This window comes from Balaenoptera acutorostrata, chromosome 2 (assembly GCF_949987535.1).
Source record: "Balaenoptera acutorostrata chromosome 2, mBalAcu1.1, whole genome shotgun sequence".
Classification (NCBI taxonomy): Eukaryota; Metazoa; Chordata; class Mammalia; order Artiodactyla; family Balaenopteridae; genus Balaenoptera; species Balaenoptera acutorostrata.
In genome coordinates, this window is record NC_080065.1 from 14789144 (window position 1) to 14805252 (window position 16109).

The 16109-nt window shown below is 37.3% G+C and overlaps 1 protein-coding gene across 9 annotated transcripts in view; it reads right to left on the reverse strand.

Annotated features, from left to right (window-relative positions):
* Window positions 1-16109, reverse strand: part of DNAH5 (dynein axonemal heavy chain 5) — a 312149-nt gene that overhangs the window by 59891 nt on the left and 236149 nt on the right. For all 9 annotated transcript variants that reach the window (XM_057539913.1, XM_057539912.1, XM_057539910.1 and 6 more), the window contains 4 exons: window positions 7497-7728; window positions 6196-6310; window positions 5774-5950; window positions 192-395 (listed from right to left, as the gene is read on the reverse strand). In XM_057539913.1, the coding sequence (XP_057395896.1) occupies window positions 192-395; window positions 5774-5950; window positions 6196-6310; window positions 7497-7728 (728 nt within the window). The remainder of the gene's footprint in view (window positions 1-191; window positions 396-5773; window positions 5951-6195; window positions 6311-7496; window positions 7729-16109) is intronic.

Sequence of the window (16109 nt, forward strand, 5' to 3'; positions counted from 1 at the left end):
TATATCAAAACATCAAGTCATACACCTTAATTATATAAAAGTGTTATTACCCCAATAAAGATGAAAAAAATTAGTAAGTTAAAAATATGTCCATAGAGTAGATTCTCTTCAGAAACGTCTTCTATTAAAGGACCCATATACTCTAATGAAGTCTGAGTCCCCTCCTAGCCCATCATTATTGAACCACCAACCTGTAAATTCTGTAAAAAGTTTCCTGCAGTCATCAGTTTTAAAGATTCCTGCCAGGAAGGAACTGTACAGCCTTTTTCCAGGTCAATTTTCACTGCATTGACTTTCCTCTGAAACAGCAGCAGCACGCAATCCATGATCCTCATGATGAGATGGGGGGGTCGGCCCAGCGTGCGGACAGTAGCAATGTCAGAAGGCTTGATGGTCTGGGGAGGAAAGGAGGTCATCACCCAATCTCAGATAAGAAAAGTGAAAACAAACCTTTACTCTCTAAAGGCTACTACTTCAACAGAGGAAAGCAAGCATTTTTAAGTTTGATGCAGTCATGGGAGCTAGATGCAGATTTAATCCCCAAGAAAAACCACACATCCCCCAAAGTTCACATTCTTACAATTCAAAGTGACAGTCAAAGGAGATACAGTGAGACATGTGTTCGCAAGCAGATAAGGAGCTGTGACATCTCTAAAATTGTAATGACAACTTAGCGTCAGAAAAAAACTGTTATCTGAAAGGAAAAGAATCGTCAGCACTTAAGTAGATTCCAGGGATTCTAAACCAGGAAAACTCCAGAATTTGCAGTGCTTTTTTTTACTCATTAGTTATGTAGGTCAAGAATCTGCCTCTCTCTCTTAAGACTTGTCACCGGGGTCTGACACTAGTTGTAGCCTCAGGGCTGCCACACTGAATAATTAGAGGTTTCTTCGCTGGGAACTAACCTTTAAATGATGGAACTTGAGCAATAGGAATTTCACTAAGCTCTTAGAAAAGTTCTGTTCCATTCCTAGTACAGAGATTCTTATAAAGAAAATTACTTAATAGTCACCTAGACTCGTTGTAGTCGATAACTGTTCTATCAAACTCTTTATGGAATAAACATTGGAAAAATATGAAAGATAAGCATATGACACTATCCTATTTCTAGGACATAGTGTACATTCATTCCTTCCAGGTCTTGAAAAACCTTCCATCTCATTTGCATTGGCATCCCTCCTGTCAAAGAAAGGTACGCAACCCCCTTCACATCAAAGCTAATGATCTTTTCTCTGAGAATTGGGAAAAAAAAGAGGAAAGCCACTGAACTTGGTCATTAGAAATGGAACTATCTACTTTGAAAAGGTTTGTTTCAACACACTAGCATTTGTGAATTCTAGACAGCTGGAAGTGAAGGAGAATTTGTGGTAAAGAACTGGAAATTGCAGATAGACCTTAATTTGAGATGCTTGGCTATAAAAGAAAGGCGAGAAATATAATACCTGCCAATAGGGAAAGAAGGATCAAATTAAAGTGGATATAAAAGAGCTGGACATGCTTATTTCACTTTAGCTTTTTATTTGTTTGTTTGTTTTAAAATTTACTTTATTGAAGTATAGTTGATTTACGATGCTGTGTTAGTTTCAGGTGTACAGCACAGTGATTCAGTTATACATATATATGTAATAGTTTGCATCTGCTAACCCCAAACTCCCAATCGAACCCTCCCCCACCTCCCCCTTGGCAACCACAAGTCTGTTCTCTGTGTCTGTGAGTCTGTTTCTGTTTCATAGATAATTTCATTTGTGCCATATTTTAGATTCCACATATAGGTGATATCATATGGTATTTGTCTTTCTCTGTGTGACTTACTTTACTTAGTATGATAATCTCTAGGTCCATCCACGTTGCTGCAAATGGCACTATTTCATTCTTTTTTACGGCTGAGTAGTATTCCATTGTATGTATATACCACATCTTCTTTATCCATTCCTCTATCGATGGACGTTTAGGTTGCTTCCATGTCTTGGCTATTGTAAATAGTGCTTCAGTGAAAATTGGGGTGCATGTATCTTTTCAAATTATAGTTTTCTCTGGATATATGCCCAGTAGTGGGATTGCTGGGTCATATGGTAGTTCTATTTTTAGTTTTTTAAGGAACCTCCATACTGTTCTCCATAGTGGCTGCACCAATTTACATTCCCACCAAAAATGTAGGAGGGTTCCCTTTTCTCCACACCCTCTCCAGCATTTATTATTTGTAGACTTTTTGATGTTGGCCATTCCGACCCCTGTGAGGTGGTACCTCATTGTATTTTTGATTTGCATTTCTCTAATAATTAGTGGTGTTGAGCATCTTTTCATGTGCCTGTTGGCCATCTGTATGTCTTCTCTGGAGAAATGTCTATTTAGATCTTCTGTCCATTTTTTGATTGGGTTGTTTGTCTTTTTGATATTGAGCTATATGAGCCATTTGTATATTTTGGAAATTAAGCCCTTGTTGGTCTCATCATTTGCAAACATTTTTTCCCAGTCCGTAGGTTGTGTTTTTGTTTTGTTTATGGTTTCCATTGCTGTGCAAAACCTTATAAGTTTGATTAGGTCCTATTTGTTTATTTTCACTTTAGCTTTAAAAGGGGGAATTTTCAAACAGAATTGGGCTCAATTATGTTAGGTACCCAGGTAAAAAGAGTCCGGGAGAGGAGTATATCTGAAGTGCAACCTATTTCAGCTAAGTATTAGATTCCTGTTTTTTTCTGCAGGCAAAGCAATATGGCTGTTATATATAAATACATATTTATATATATTTGTGTCAAGTCAGATGAGCATTGAGATAGGATGAGACACAGTCTTTGCTGTTACCTTATTTGTTGTGTAGATTTACGTGGCCTGATGCCAAAAGAGAGTTTGGATGTACCCAGAACTTTCTTAGTATAAATTAGTATACCAGACTTCAAGATTTCAAAAGCTCATAAAGAGGCAATAAAATGGAGACAGAACCAATGAAGGAAATTATTGAAAACCTCTCCTATATATCCCTTCACCTTACCCCTGTTCCCACACATTTCTGCATTGATGATTATGTTGAATATTTTAGTGGTAGAGAGTACTAAATTAGAAGGATACTGGAAAATATTTTATAATATCAAAACAAATGCTAAGCTTTTTAAATCTTGGGAAAATGTAAACGTGTAAGAACTGAGATACCATATGCTCAGTTCCTATGATGCTGTTAGGCATCATGAGTTCAATAAAGGTTTAGAAGTTACACGATCATTGTCTTCTCTGTTGATCAGAGACTCTCGGTGAAGCCAGAGTACCTTAAAAGGGGCGGGGGGAGGATGAGGTCCAGGATCTTGAAGAGATATCTGCACCTCCATGTTCACTGCAGTATTATTCACAATGGCCAAGATAATGGAAGCAACGTAAATGTCCATTGACGGATGAATGGACAAAGAAAATGTGGTATTTACATACAATGGAATATTATTCAGCCTTTAAAAAAAATGGAAATCCTGCCATTTGCAACAATATGGATGGATCTGGAGGACATTATGCCAAGTGAAATAAGCTAAAAAGAAAGACAAATACTGCACGATCTCATTTATATGTGTAATCTAAAACAGATTCATAGAAGCAGACAGTAGAAGGGTGGTTGCCAGGGACTGGAGGAAGAAGCAAATGGGAAGGTGATGGTCAAAGAGTACAAAGTTTTCTACCATACGACCCAGCAATCCCACTCCTGGACATATACCCTGAGAAAACCATAATTCAAAAAGAGTCATGTACCACAATGTTCATTGAAGCTCTATTTACAATAGCCAGGACATGGAAGCAACCTAAGTGTCCATCGACAGATGAATGGATAAAGAAGATGTGGCACATGTATACAATGGAATATTACTCAGTCGTAAAAAGAAACGAAACTGAGTTATTTGTAGTGAGGTGGATGGACCTAGAGTCTGTCATACAGAGTGAAGTAAGTCAGAAAGAGAAAAACAAATACCGTGTGCTAACACATATATATGGAATCTAAAAAAAAAAAAAATGGTCATGAAGAACCTGGGGGCAAGACGGGAATAAAGACGCAGACCTACTAGAGAATGGACTTGAGGACACGGGGAGGGGTAAGGGTAAGCTGGGACAAAGTGAGAGAGTGGTAGTGTATATATAGACATATATGCAGTACCAAATGTAAAATAGCTAGCTAGTGGGAAGCAGTCTCATAGCACAGGGAGATCAGCTCGGTGCTTTGTGACCACCTAGAGGGGTGGGATAGGGAGAGTGGGAGGGAGGAAGACGCAAGAGGGAAGAGATATGGGGATATATGTATATGTATAACTGGTTCACTTTGCTATAAAGCAGAAACTAACACACCATTGTAAAGCAATTATACTCCAATAAAAAGGTTAAAAAAATTTTTTTAAAAGAGTACATAGTTTTCGTTATGCGAGATAAATAAATTCTAGAGATCCACTACATAGCATAGTGCCCATAGTTACCAATACTTTATTGTATACTTAAAATTTGTTACGGGGGTAGAGCTTAAGCTGTGTTCTTATCACAAAAAAATAGTAGTAATAATAAAGGGAGCAGGAGGAAACTTTGGGCATTGATGGATATGTCTATGGCCTTGAAGATGGTGATGGTTTCATAGGTGTACACTCATCCCAAACTCAGTGAGCTATACGCATTAAATACGTACAGCTTTTTATACGTCAATCTTACCTTCATAAATTGGCTTTTTAAAAGTGGGGCAGGGGAGATGAGGTACCCACCAATCTGAGAGACTAAAGACCCTGGAGGACGCCAAGGATTACGAAGGACAGTTTAGCCAGTGCAAGGAGGGATGGAGAAAAAATAAGGAAAGATATATCACATAAAAGAGTAGTGTGAAAATTGGAAAGATAAAAAAAGAAGGCAATATCTTCATTGTCTCAAAAGAGTAGAAATTCTCTTATACAGTATGTTGTATATTGACTCAGAAAGCTTAAAGACTTAACTTGGATCAAAAGCATTTAGAAGTGTTTCAGGTGGTGTGCTGAGAAGGTGGTGAAAAATAATAATTACATTATCAAGTAATGATGCATGTTCAGTTGAGGTTCTATAACTTGAATTAGCAGTGGACAGATCAGCAGTGTTCCATTTCTTCAGCCACATTCTAAGCCAGGAATCAATAACATAAGGCAGTAGTTGAGTAAGACTAAAGTAAAAGCAATCGTGTGTCCAAAACGTCTCAAATTGGGTCTTCAAAACTCGACCAGCCCTTGAAGGTGTGGCCTATTTCACTAAACTCAACATATTTTCTCTGAACCCAACCTCTTTCCTAATTTCACTATTTCTGTTCTTGCCACACAATCACACTGAGTAACTGTGTTGGAACTCTGACATTAATGTGGTACGTTAGATCAGTAGTCCTTTATTTGGATAATTCATATACACACTCAGAGAATGTTGTATCTTACCAACCTACTCCAACGTCCACAATGAATGAGTGAAAAAAAAAATGTTATTTTAGAGATTTTATGTGACTTTCCCAATGTCACATAGCTTATTGGTTACAGAGTTGAAATGAGAACCCAGGACGCCAGATCACCATTATATGACACTGCCCATCATTCATAAGTGAGGAAGATGAGATGTGAAGAGCCATGTGCAATATCTAAAAATATCAAATAACATCTCCAAGCAGAAAATATTACTTGAAATCATTCCAGTAGAAAGAGCTTTCATCTGAAGCAGTAGAACATTTCCTTGTTGTTATTCATCTTTTCTGCCTTAATCTTCCTCCAAGGCCCTAAAAGGTGGCATCTGTTATATCACAAAGGCATACCTGCAAGGCTGCTTCTGCTTCTTCTAACGCTGGCTTTGCTGCTTCCAGTTTTTCCTCAGCAATGGCTTTATCTTTAGAGATGCTGTCAACAATGGCCTGGGCTTTGTCCTTCACCTTCTGTACCTCAACTTTGACCTTTTCGGCAGCCTGTGCTTTCATTGTCACTTCTTTTAAGACCTAATTTAATATAAAACAAAAAAGTACATCAAAAATTACCAAAGACCCAACTGGAAATGCACATTTTTGCCTTGATTTTGTCCACTTACACAATTCTTCGTACATAGAATTAAGAGTATGGTATCCTAATGGAAATAAATAATTTGTACTTCCATGGTTATAATTTAGTGAAGGAGCATACATCAGTAACATTTATGAGCTGCGAATTCAAAGTGAATACGGTCCACGTGTCAATGTCTACTCACTGTGTCGGCTTTATCATTGGCCATTTGGAGCTCCTTTTCTTTCACTTCCAATTCTTTGCTCAGGGCTGCAACAGACTCCGAAGCTTCTTTTAGCTTTTCCAATCCAGTATTCATTCTGAGATTAAAAATCCAAGTGGGGAGTGTAAAATGTGTGGTTCTTGGCCACATTTTCTAAGCACTGGTCTATTGATGTATATAGTAATGGTCATATTTGAAGAATAATATATATACAATAGCAAACCCGAGAGGGCTTGACAAAGAGAATAAATGTCCAGGCTTGATTCCAGACTAAAGACACTTGTATGTTCTTCATAGACCATGTGTGAAAAGACTAAGTCTGCTAAGACCACTGCGTGACATGAGGAACGACAGTGTCTAGAATCTGTCTCATGCAGGAAACATGCTTAATGAACTTCAGCTAAAAGACAATAGACTTCAAATGCTTGAAGTCTTATCATGGAGAAAGGGAAATAAATAACTTCTGTTTTTCTAACGAGACCAATGAAGTGAAAAGAAGAAAGATTTGGGATCAAGAAAAGCAACAAATTTAAAGCCATCAGAACAGCCTCGTGAAGGGCCCAACTGCCTGCCTGACACTGAAATAATGTGATCTTAAAGACAGGAGTCCTCAGAGTCATTCAGTCCAATCACCCACCCAGAGGTCCCTTATGTAACAACCTTGGCTGATTCTTGGCTATATTCAGGCAGAAGATGTAAGTGTTCAGAAAAGAGCAAGGCAGAGCAGGGAAATTGGGAACAAACTTCAGTGAATAGGGTTGTTTACTATGCAGAGAACATAAGCATCAAGCAGACTTTTCTATCCCAGACACTCAGAATGTGCAGGAAGAAAGAGATGAGTAGAGCGGGGAGGGGATGTCTGTATTCTCAGCTTTCCTCCAGCTCCACGGTTTCTATTATTGTCATGCAATATTATAGAAAGTGGGAGGCCACATGAAAACTTGGCAACATTTAATCCTATTGGGCAAGAATAAAGCCCCTAGCGACCAGGGAATAATCCTTTGAACAAACTTGAGAGGAAGGTTTCTCAGTCTCAGCACTAGTGGCATTCGGGGCTGAATAACACTTTGCAGTGGAGGGGTGTCCTGTGCACCGTTAGGACGTTTAGCAGCATTCCTGACCCCTAACTCTTCTGATGCCAGTAGCACCTCTCCACCCCCTCCACCCTAGCTGTAACAAACAAAAAGGTCTCCAGTTATTGCAAAACGTCCACTAGGAGCAAATTTGCCCCTAGTTAAAAGCTGTTGCTTTAAAATAACTTTGTATTTGACCCTCACACTTACCTGTTGGCCAGAGTTTGCACTTCCACGTGCTTTTCTCCATATATGAACTTATAGCCCTGAATAAAGGAGAGGTATGATTTGGGTGTCACATGGGTAGAACGTCGGAATCTCTGGAAATAATCAACACACTTCTCAGCTACCCCATCCTGGAAGGAGCCCATGCACTGGACCACTTCCTTCTTGGTTTCCAAACTGCAGTCAATATCATAGGAAGAGAGGAAGTGTTCAGACACTAGAAAGAATAAAGACAACAGCATGTGAAATATGAAAGAGAATTACCATTTTAAAAGTTAACTGGGGGCTTCCCTGGTGGCGCAGTGGTTGAGAATCTGCCTGCCAATGCAGAGGAGACGGGTTCAAGCCCTGGTCTGGGAAGATCCCACATGCCACGGAGCAACTAGGCCCGTGAGCCATAGTTACTGAGCCTGCGCATCTGGAGCCTGTGCGCCGCAACAAGAGAGGCTGTGATAGTGAGAGGCCCGCGCAGAGAGGCCCGCGCACCGCAATGAAGAGTGGCCCCCACTCGCCGCAACTAGAGAAAGCCCTCGCACAGAAACGAAGACCCAGCAGAGCCATAAATAAGTAAATAAATAAAAAAAAAAAAAAAAAAAAAAGTTAACTGGCTTGAGTCACAGATGTAGAAAATAAATTTATGGTTACCAGGGGTGAAAAGAGGTGGGAGGAATAAATTGGGAGATTGGGATTGACACACACACACTACTATATATAGAATAGATAATTAATAAGAACCTACTGAATAATGCAAAGAACTCTATTCAATACTCTGTAATGATCTATATGGGAATAGAATCTAAAAAAAAGTGGATATATGTATATGTATAACTGACTCACTTTGCTGTACAGCAGAAACTAACACAACATTGTAAATCAACTATACTGCAATTTAAAAAAAATTTTTTTTAAGTTGGGACTTCCCTGGCTGTCCAGTGGTTAAGACTCTTCGCTTCCAATGCAGGCGGCACGGGTTTGATCCCTGGTCGGGGAACTAAGATCCCACATGCCATGCAGCATGGCCGAAAAGTAAAAAAAAAAAAAAAAAAAAAAAAGTTAACTGGATATTTTTAAAAACTTAAGACAATTCTTAGGAATACATGCCATTTTTATAGCCTCAGCTAGGTAGATATGTGTCAGCATTTTTGGCCCCAGGCCTATGACATCAACAATTTTATTTTCCCTTTCATGTACAAAACCATAACAGACTTTAAGCCTATCATAATTCTTTGTTTTCTGGTACATGTACAAAGAAGTCTCTTCTACGCAGCTGCAGGTTCTGGTCAGCAGCCAGACTGTTTTATGGTTTACGTAAGGACAAAAGTGGTACAAATAACTCAGAAATCAGTGTCCACCTGGTATTCATATTTAACAACCCCATTTATTATTTTTTTTAACTCAGAACCTTCCATAACCTTAATTCCCCCAGGCTCTGATTGCATTTGGCATGTGGAATGTTCATCACTAAATTTTTTTATGCCTTGGCCATCTTATTCTTAAATGTGGCAGCTGGCCATCTGTAGTCAATTCTAATTTATGGTATCGTTTAAAAATGTATGAGTAAAAATCTTCTGTTGTAGACCTTTATCTTCCCAACAGTGCCAAACATGGGACCAATTCTAAGACAACATTTCTTATTATAAGAATAGCCCATAAAGTCAGAGCTAATCCATCATCACATATACGTAGAGTGTGTGCTAAGCACCCACCACTATGAAACTTGGTCTCCATTCCAAGGAATTTACAAGGGTTATACATAACCCAGTTAAAAATTGTCACAACCATCTTTATTCATCTTAGAAGAAAATGGCCTACGGATTTCCTTTAAAATCGCTAAAAGTATTGAAAAATGTACATAAGAGCTGCAAATACAAATATGGCCAATAAGGAGGGAGAGAAAGAGAAGGAATGGAGTGAAAAAACCTATCAGGTGATAGCTAGCAGAGAAATTAAAAAATGGTATCTTCTCACTGTTAGTAATTGATCACTAAATTAAGTTCTTAATGATGTAATTGTGGGGTAGTATTTACATCTATGTAAATAATAGAGACAATTTATCAGCTTGGTTACAAATATAGTTTACTGTAGACAATGAAAGGCAATAAATTAAGACACTCAGAAGTCATTTTTTCATATGAGCTAAGCAACCACTATAAAGAATAATTTAAATTCTAGGAAGTTTAAGTCTGGTTATTGGAAACATATGAACTATTCTTGCCTATGACAAATTGTTTGTAGGTTTTAACCACAATGGCAGCAATATTTACTATGTGCCAGGCATGATACCAAGTGCTTTACCTGGCATTATGGGATATTCTCAGGGACATCCCCACTTTCTGAAAACTTTCTTGTATTTACCATGTAATGATTTTTATCTTTACACGAACAGACAGTATCAATAATGGTGACTTTTTTCTTTATTTAGCAAGTTGTCGTTTTGTGTCTCCAAAAAGTCAAAGAAAAAAAAAATGGAATGGATTCTAAGTATATTTTTCCATAGACCCACAATCTCTAATGCAGGAAAGGTTAAAAAAAGGACCAGTTCCTCTTAGGGTTACCCAAGCCTGCTGAGAGTCAGACAAAAGGTCATGGAAAACCCTTTAGTCATCTTCAATATCCAATCACCAAGGCAGCAATGCCAGTTTTGGGTCCCCAACTTTAGGCTGATGTCTGAGGTTGGTATAGGTTATATACTGGTATTGTTTGTTCACTTCACTTGATGTAGAATAAGGTGATGGATGTGTGGGATAGAAGGGAGTACAATGGCCTCAGTCCCTGAATTTTGGTGCCCTCAAATTCCCACTTCATTTGGATTAAAAGAATTGAAGTAATAAAGTGAGAAGGGCACATTAGTTGCCTATCCAGTAGCCATACCCTCTCTTTGTTACTAAAAGAATCTTGATTTTGCTCAGAGTAACAATCTGCCCAACTAAAAGTCTTTGATTCTCCAAACCCTCATGTAGCTAGGAGTGACTCAGTTCTGGCCAAAGACATGCAGACAAAAGTCCCTGGGGAAGAATCCTGTCCTGACATAAAAGGTAAAGCTTCATGAGACACCAACAGACACAAAGCCTTGAGATGCAGCAGCCCTGCTGTGCCTATAAGAACAAGAGGCACACCCTAAGGATGACAGCAAGATAGGAGTAAGGTCCCCACTGGCTTTGTTCTAGGCTGCACATCTGTGCGCTTTCTTGGTAGCAGGAAAACGAAAAAAAAAAAAAAAAAAACCTACTTGTTTATGCTGCTCTGGTTTTCTCTTACAGCCAAACAGATTCTTAATTGCTACATTCAGAAGGCAAGCATATCTAATCCTGGCAGATCCTAAATCATAAAACTTTATTAATTAATCCTTAGGATATCCTTAAGTGATGGATATCACTATGTATATTTTATAGACAAGGAAAATGAAGCTTAGAGAAGTTTGCCTCTAGGTAGGAGAATTGGAATTCAAAGCCCAAGATGATGAATTCCAATGCCTACAGCACCTTGATTTAGAAATTCAAATACAACAAAACTATATAGAGTTTTTAGACTGTTAACAAACATTTTTTCATTGAAGCCCAAAGTTCAAAAATATCTTCTGATTAATGTGCTTCATAAACAAAATATGCTAGTTTTTCTGGGAAACAGTGGGAACTATATGGTTGGTATTACTTTCTGAGTGGTTATTGTGTGCAGTTGCCTCATTTCTCTTTATGATACACCATTAGTTGTGAGCAGTTGCAGAAGCAGTGGTGACTAACTCATAAGGCCAAAATCTTGTATAGTATAAATCAAGTAATAATTTTCAAAGAGGGCCAGTTTATTTACATAACTAAAATGGCCTTCTTTGAAAAGAAATATATGCCATATATATGCTATTGATTTTGTTGAAACTTTAGTTACAAATAAGGATGGCTCATTTTAATAATAATGTGCTGATTTAAAACAGAGTCTAGTAGAACATTATTATCTTTACCTTGGAGAAATCTAAATGAACTTAATTGATTTAGTAGTGACTTTGGAATCACAGTGTTTCATTAAGAAATACAATATCACCAGAATAAAGATAATACAGATACTTAGAAGCAATTCAAAACAACTCCATTTAAAGATAAAAACAAAGATTTGCCAAAACGGAGATTACTAAATGGTGGGAAGGACAAGAATTTTAAGAAATAAAATAAAGCATATATTTCTTTAAATGTTTCATCTAGAGATTCAGTCCATTTAAATTCATACATATAAAAATCTCACTTTTTTTCAGAAGCAATATAATTACTACAAAATCTAGTATTTATGGTATGTGTGGAATAAAGAGGAGGACACTTGGCTTTTTCTGAGTATCTTTAAATTAGAAAAATGCTCTAAACAATAAGAATAAACTACCCAAAATTAAGAAAATAGTACCATTTACAAGAGCATCAAAAAATAAAATAAAATACTTAGACATAACCTCAACCAGTGGTGTGAAAGACTTGTACTGAAAACTATAAAACACTAATAAAAAAATTACAGTAGATATAAATATATAGAAAGACATCATAGGTTCACAGGTTGGAAGAATTAATATTGTTAAAATGTCTATACTACCCGAAGTAATTTACAGATTTAATACAACCCTTACCAAAATTCCGAAGGCATTTTATACAGAAATAGAAAATAAAAATGCTAAGATTCATATGGAACCACAGAAGGCTCCCAATTTTGAGCAAGGACAAATCAGAATCACTTCCTGATTTCAAAATATATAACAAACCTACAAAAATTAAAACAGCATGGTACTAGCATAAACACAGCCATGTAGACCAATGGAACAGAATAGAGAGCCCAGAAAGAAACCCACACACGTACAGTCATATGATCTTCAACAAGGGTGCCAAGAATACACAATGGTGAAAAGATAGCCTCTTCAATAAATGGTGAAAACTGGATATCCATATGCAAGAGAATGAAACTGGACCCTTATCCTACATCATACACAAAAATCAACTCACTCAAAATGGATTAAACACTTAAACATAAGACCTGAACCATAAAAGTCTTAGAAGAAAATGTAGAGGAAAAGCTTCTTAACATTGGTCTTGGTAACAATTTTTTTGGATGTGACACCTAAGGCACAGGCAACAAAAGCAAAAGTAGATGAGTGGGATTACAAACTAAAAAGCTTATGTACAGCAAAAAACAATCAATAAATGAACAGGCAACTTATGCAATGGGAGACAATATTTGCAAACCTAATAAAGGGTTAAATATATATATTTTTATATATATTTATATTTTATATATATATATATATATGGAACTCCTACAACTCAATAGCAAAAAACAAGCAACCCGATTAAAATGAGCAAAGGAACTAAACATATTTTTCCAAAGAAGATATACGAATATAAATACCAACAGGTATATGAAAAGATGCTCAACATCACTAATCATCAGGGAAATGCAAATCAAAACCACAATGAGAAACTCCTAGAGGAAAACATAGTACAGAGGATACTCTTTGACATAAATCACAGCAATATCTTTTTGGCTCCGTCTCCTAGATTAATGGAAATAAAAAATAAACTAAAAAAATGGGACATAAACTTAAAAGCTATTGCACAGCAAAGGAAACCATAAACAAAATGAAAAGACAGCCTACAGAATGGGACAAAATATTTGCAAATGATGCAACCAACAAGGGATTAATCTCTAAAATAAACAAAGAGCTCATACAGCTCAATATCAAAAAACCAAACAACCCCATTGAAAAATGGGCAAAAGATCTAAATAGACATTTCTCCAAAGAAGACATACAGTTGGCCAAAAGGTATGAAAAGATGCTCACCATCACTAGTTATTAGAGAAATGCAAATCAAAACTACAGTGAGGTATCACCTCACACCGGTCAGAATAGCCATCATCAAAAAGTCTACAAATAATAAGTGCTGGAGAGGATGTGGAGAAAAGGAAACCCTCTTACACTGTTGGTGGGAATGTAAATTGGTACAGCCACTACGGAAAACAGTAAGAGGTTTCTCAAAAAGTCAAAAATAGAACTATCATATGATCCAGCAATCCCACTTCTGGGTATATATCCAAAGAAATTGAAATCAAGATCCTGAAGAGATATCTGCACTCCCATGTTCACTGCAGCATTATTCACAATAAACAAGACATGGAAACAGCTCAAGTGTCCATCCACGGATGAATGGATAAAGAAAATGTGGTATTTACATACAATGGAATATTATTCACCCTTAAAAAAAGAAGGAAATTCTGCCATTTACAAAAACATGGATGAACCTGGAGGGCATTATGCTAAGTGATATAAGCCAGACAACAAGAACAAATAATATATGATGTCACTCACATGAGGAATCTAAAATAATCAAATCATAGAAGCAGAGAGTAGACTGTTGGTTGCCAAGGGCTAGGAGGAGGATATGGGGAGGTATTAGTCAAAAGATACAAAGTTTCAGTTATACATATGAATAAGCCCTATAGACCTTCTTGTATGCCATAGTGCCTATAGTTACCCATACTGTATTGTATAGTTAAAAAATTTTGCTAAGAGGGTAGATCTTAAGTGTTCTTATCACAAAACAATCATTATCATCTTCATCATTCAAGTGAGGAGGAATCTTTTGGAGGTAATAATGGATATGTTTATGGCATAGGTTATAGTTTCACAGGTGTATACTTATGTCCAAACTTGTCAAGTTGTATGTATTAAATATGCACAGATCTTTTTATGTCATCCATACCTCAATAAAGTGGTTTTTAAAAATTAAAATAAAGTATATCTTAAGGAATAAATAAATAAATTAAAAAAATACACAATAATTTAATACTTTTATAGAAAATATTTATTATAATATAACTGAAATATGCTAAAAATGATATATTTTCTCATTGATGTGACTGGGGCTAATAATTTAATTCAGAATCAGGATCATAAAAGCAATTTAAATGGTTTTTCTAGAAACCTTCCTGCTAATTTTCTAAAAAGAATATATAACACTTAAATCCCTAAATGTATTGAAGTACTTCAAATACCTACAGATGGTATTCTTTCAAAATAACATAAGGCAGGTTGGTATTAAGTGTAGATGCTGGTTTTCCCAACAAGATTTTACATTTATAAAAGAAAGGAGGTATGTCTCATGTCTTATAATTATTTTATCCACTACTGTGACTATCACAGTACTATATATTCATGTAGTATACTGGCTCTAAATATTTAGTAGACTAGATTGGAGGCATAGTCACAAAAGCTCACTGGTTATCAAAAGGTTTGAAAAGATTGAAATGCCCAGGTGCATTATATAAAGTTTAAGTGCTAAAGATACAGGAGGTTCAAGAAAAGGGGGAAAAAATATTCCTAAGTGAACAAAGGAAGAGTGAAGGATCTGATGGGTCTTGATTAAGCTTTGGAACTTAGATAAACAAAGATGAGAGAGAAGATTCTTGATAAGGGGGACGATGTGTGGAAGAATAAAGATGATCGAAGGATGCTCAGAAATCAAACAAAAGATGTATATCTGAAAAAAAACAAGAGAAGGTTTGTGTTGGATTAGAGAAGACTGCAAGTAAGTTAGGGCCATATTATTGAAGGATGATGAATTTTGACAGTCTGATCCACTGGTTGAACACTGTAGGTGTTGAATACTGGTAGCTGCTGAAATTGTGAACAAAGATATGTAGTCCTTGAGCCCATGGAGTTTTAGTTTAGCAGGACAGATAAGCATTAATCAAATCATACAACTAAGTACTTAAATTGCAAACTGTGGTTAGTCCCAGGAAGCAAAAGTGCAGGGTGCTGTGAAATATATAACAGGGGAACTGGCTTTGGGGGTGTTGGGAGGGGGTGGGAACAGGGGAAGTTTTCCCTGAGGAAGTGACATTTAGCTGAGCCAGGAGTATCCAGACAGAGGGAGGAGGGCTCAGGGAGAAAGGGAGGAGGAGGGCATCGCATGGGAAGAAAAAGTCCATATTCAAGAATCAAGGAGAACAGATCAGGAGGAAAAAGTGACCTCAGGTAAGGCTGAGGAGGTAGGTGGGGTCAGCTCTTCCCAGCCGTGAAGGCCAAGCTAGAGACTGCTTTTTCCTAAGAGCGGTGGAAGGTTTTAAATAGAAAGCAACATGACTGAGTTTAGGTTTTTCTCACTGTTCTGTCGGCAGCGTGAGATGGATGAGAGACAGGTGAAAGAGGAGGAGGGATCATTAGAAAGCTATTTGAGTTTTCCAGGTGAGTTACAACGGTAGCTTGGCCTAGGATGCCAGTGAAAGGGAAAGAGTTGGATAGATTCCACCAATATTTAGGAGACAAAGTTGACATGACTTAGTGATGGGGCAGACTTGAGAGTTGAAGAAAAGAAAGGTGTTAAAGACAAAGAGCTTTCTGTTGCCAAGTTTCATGGACGATTGTGGGACTTCCTGGGATAGAGTGACCAGAGCTGAACCAGTTCAGTTTTAGACATTCTGAGTTTAAGGAGCTTATGAAACATCTACAAGAACGTATCAAGCAGGCAGTTGAGTGCACAGATTTCAAGCCAGAGGACAGGCGAGACCAGAGATAAAAATTGATGGGGCATATTACACAGGAGCCCGTGGATGAGCTTGCCCGGGAAGAGG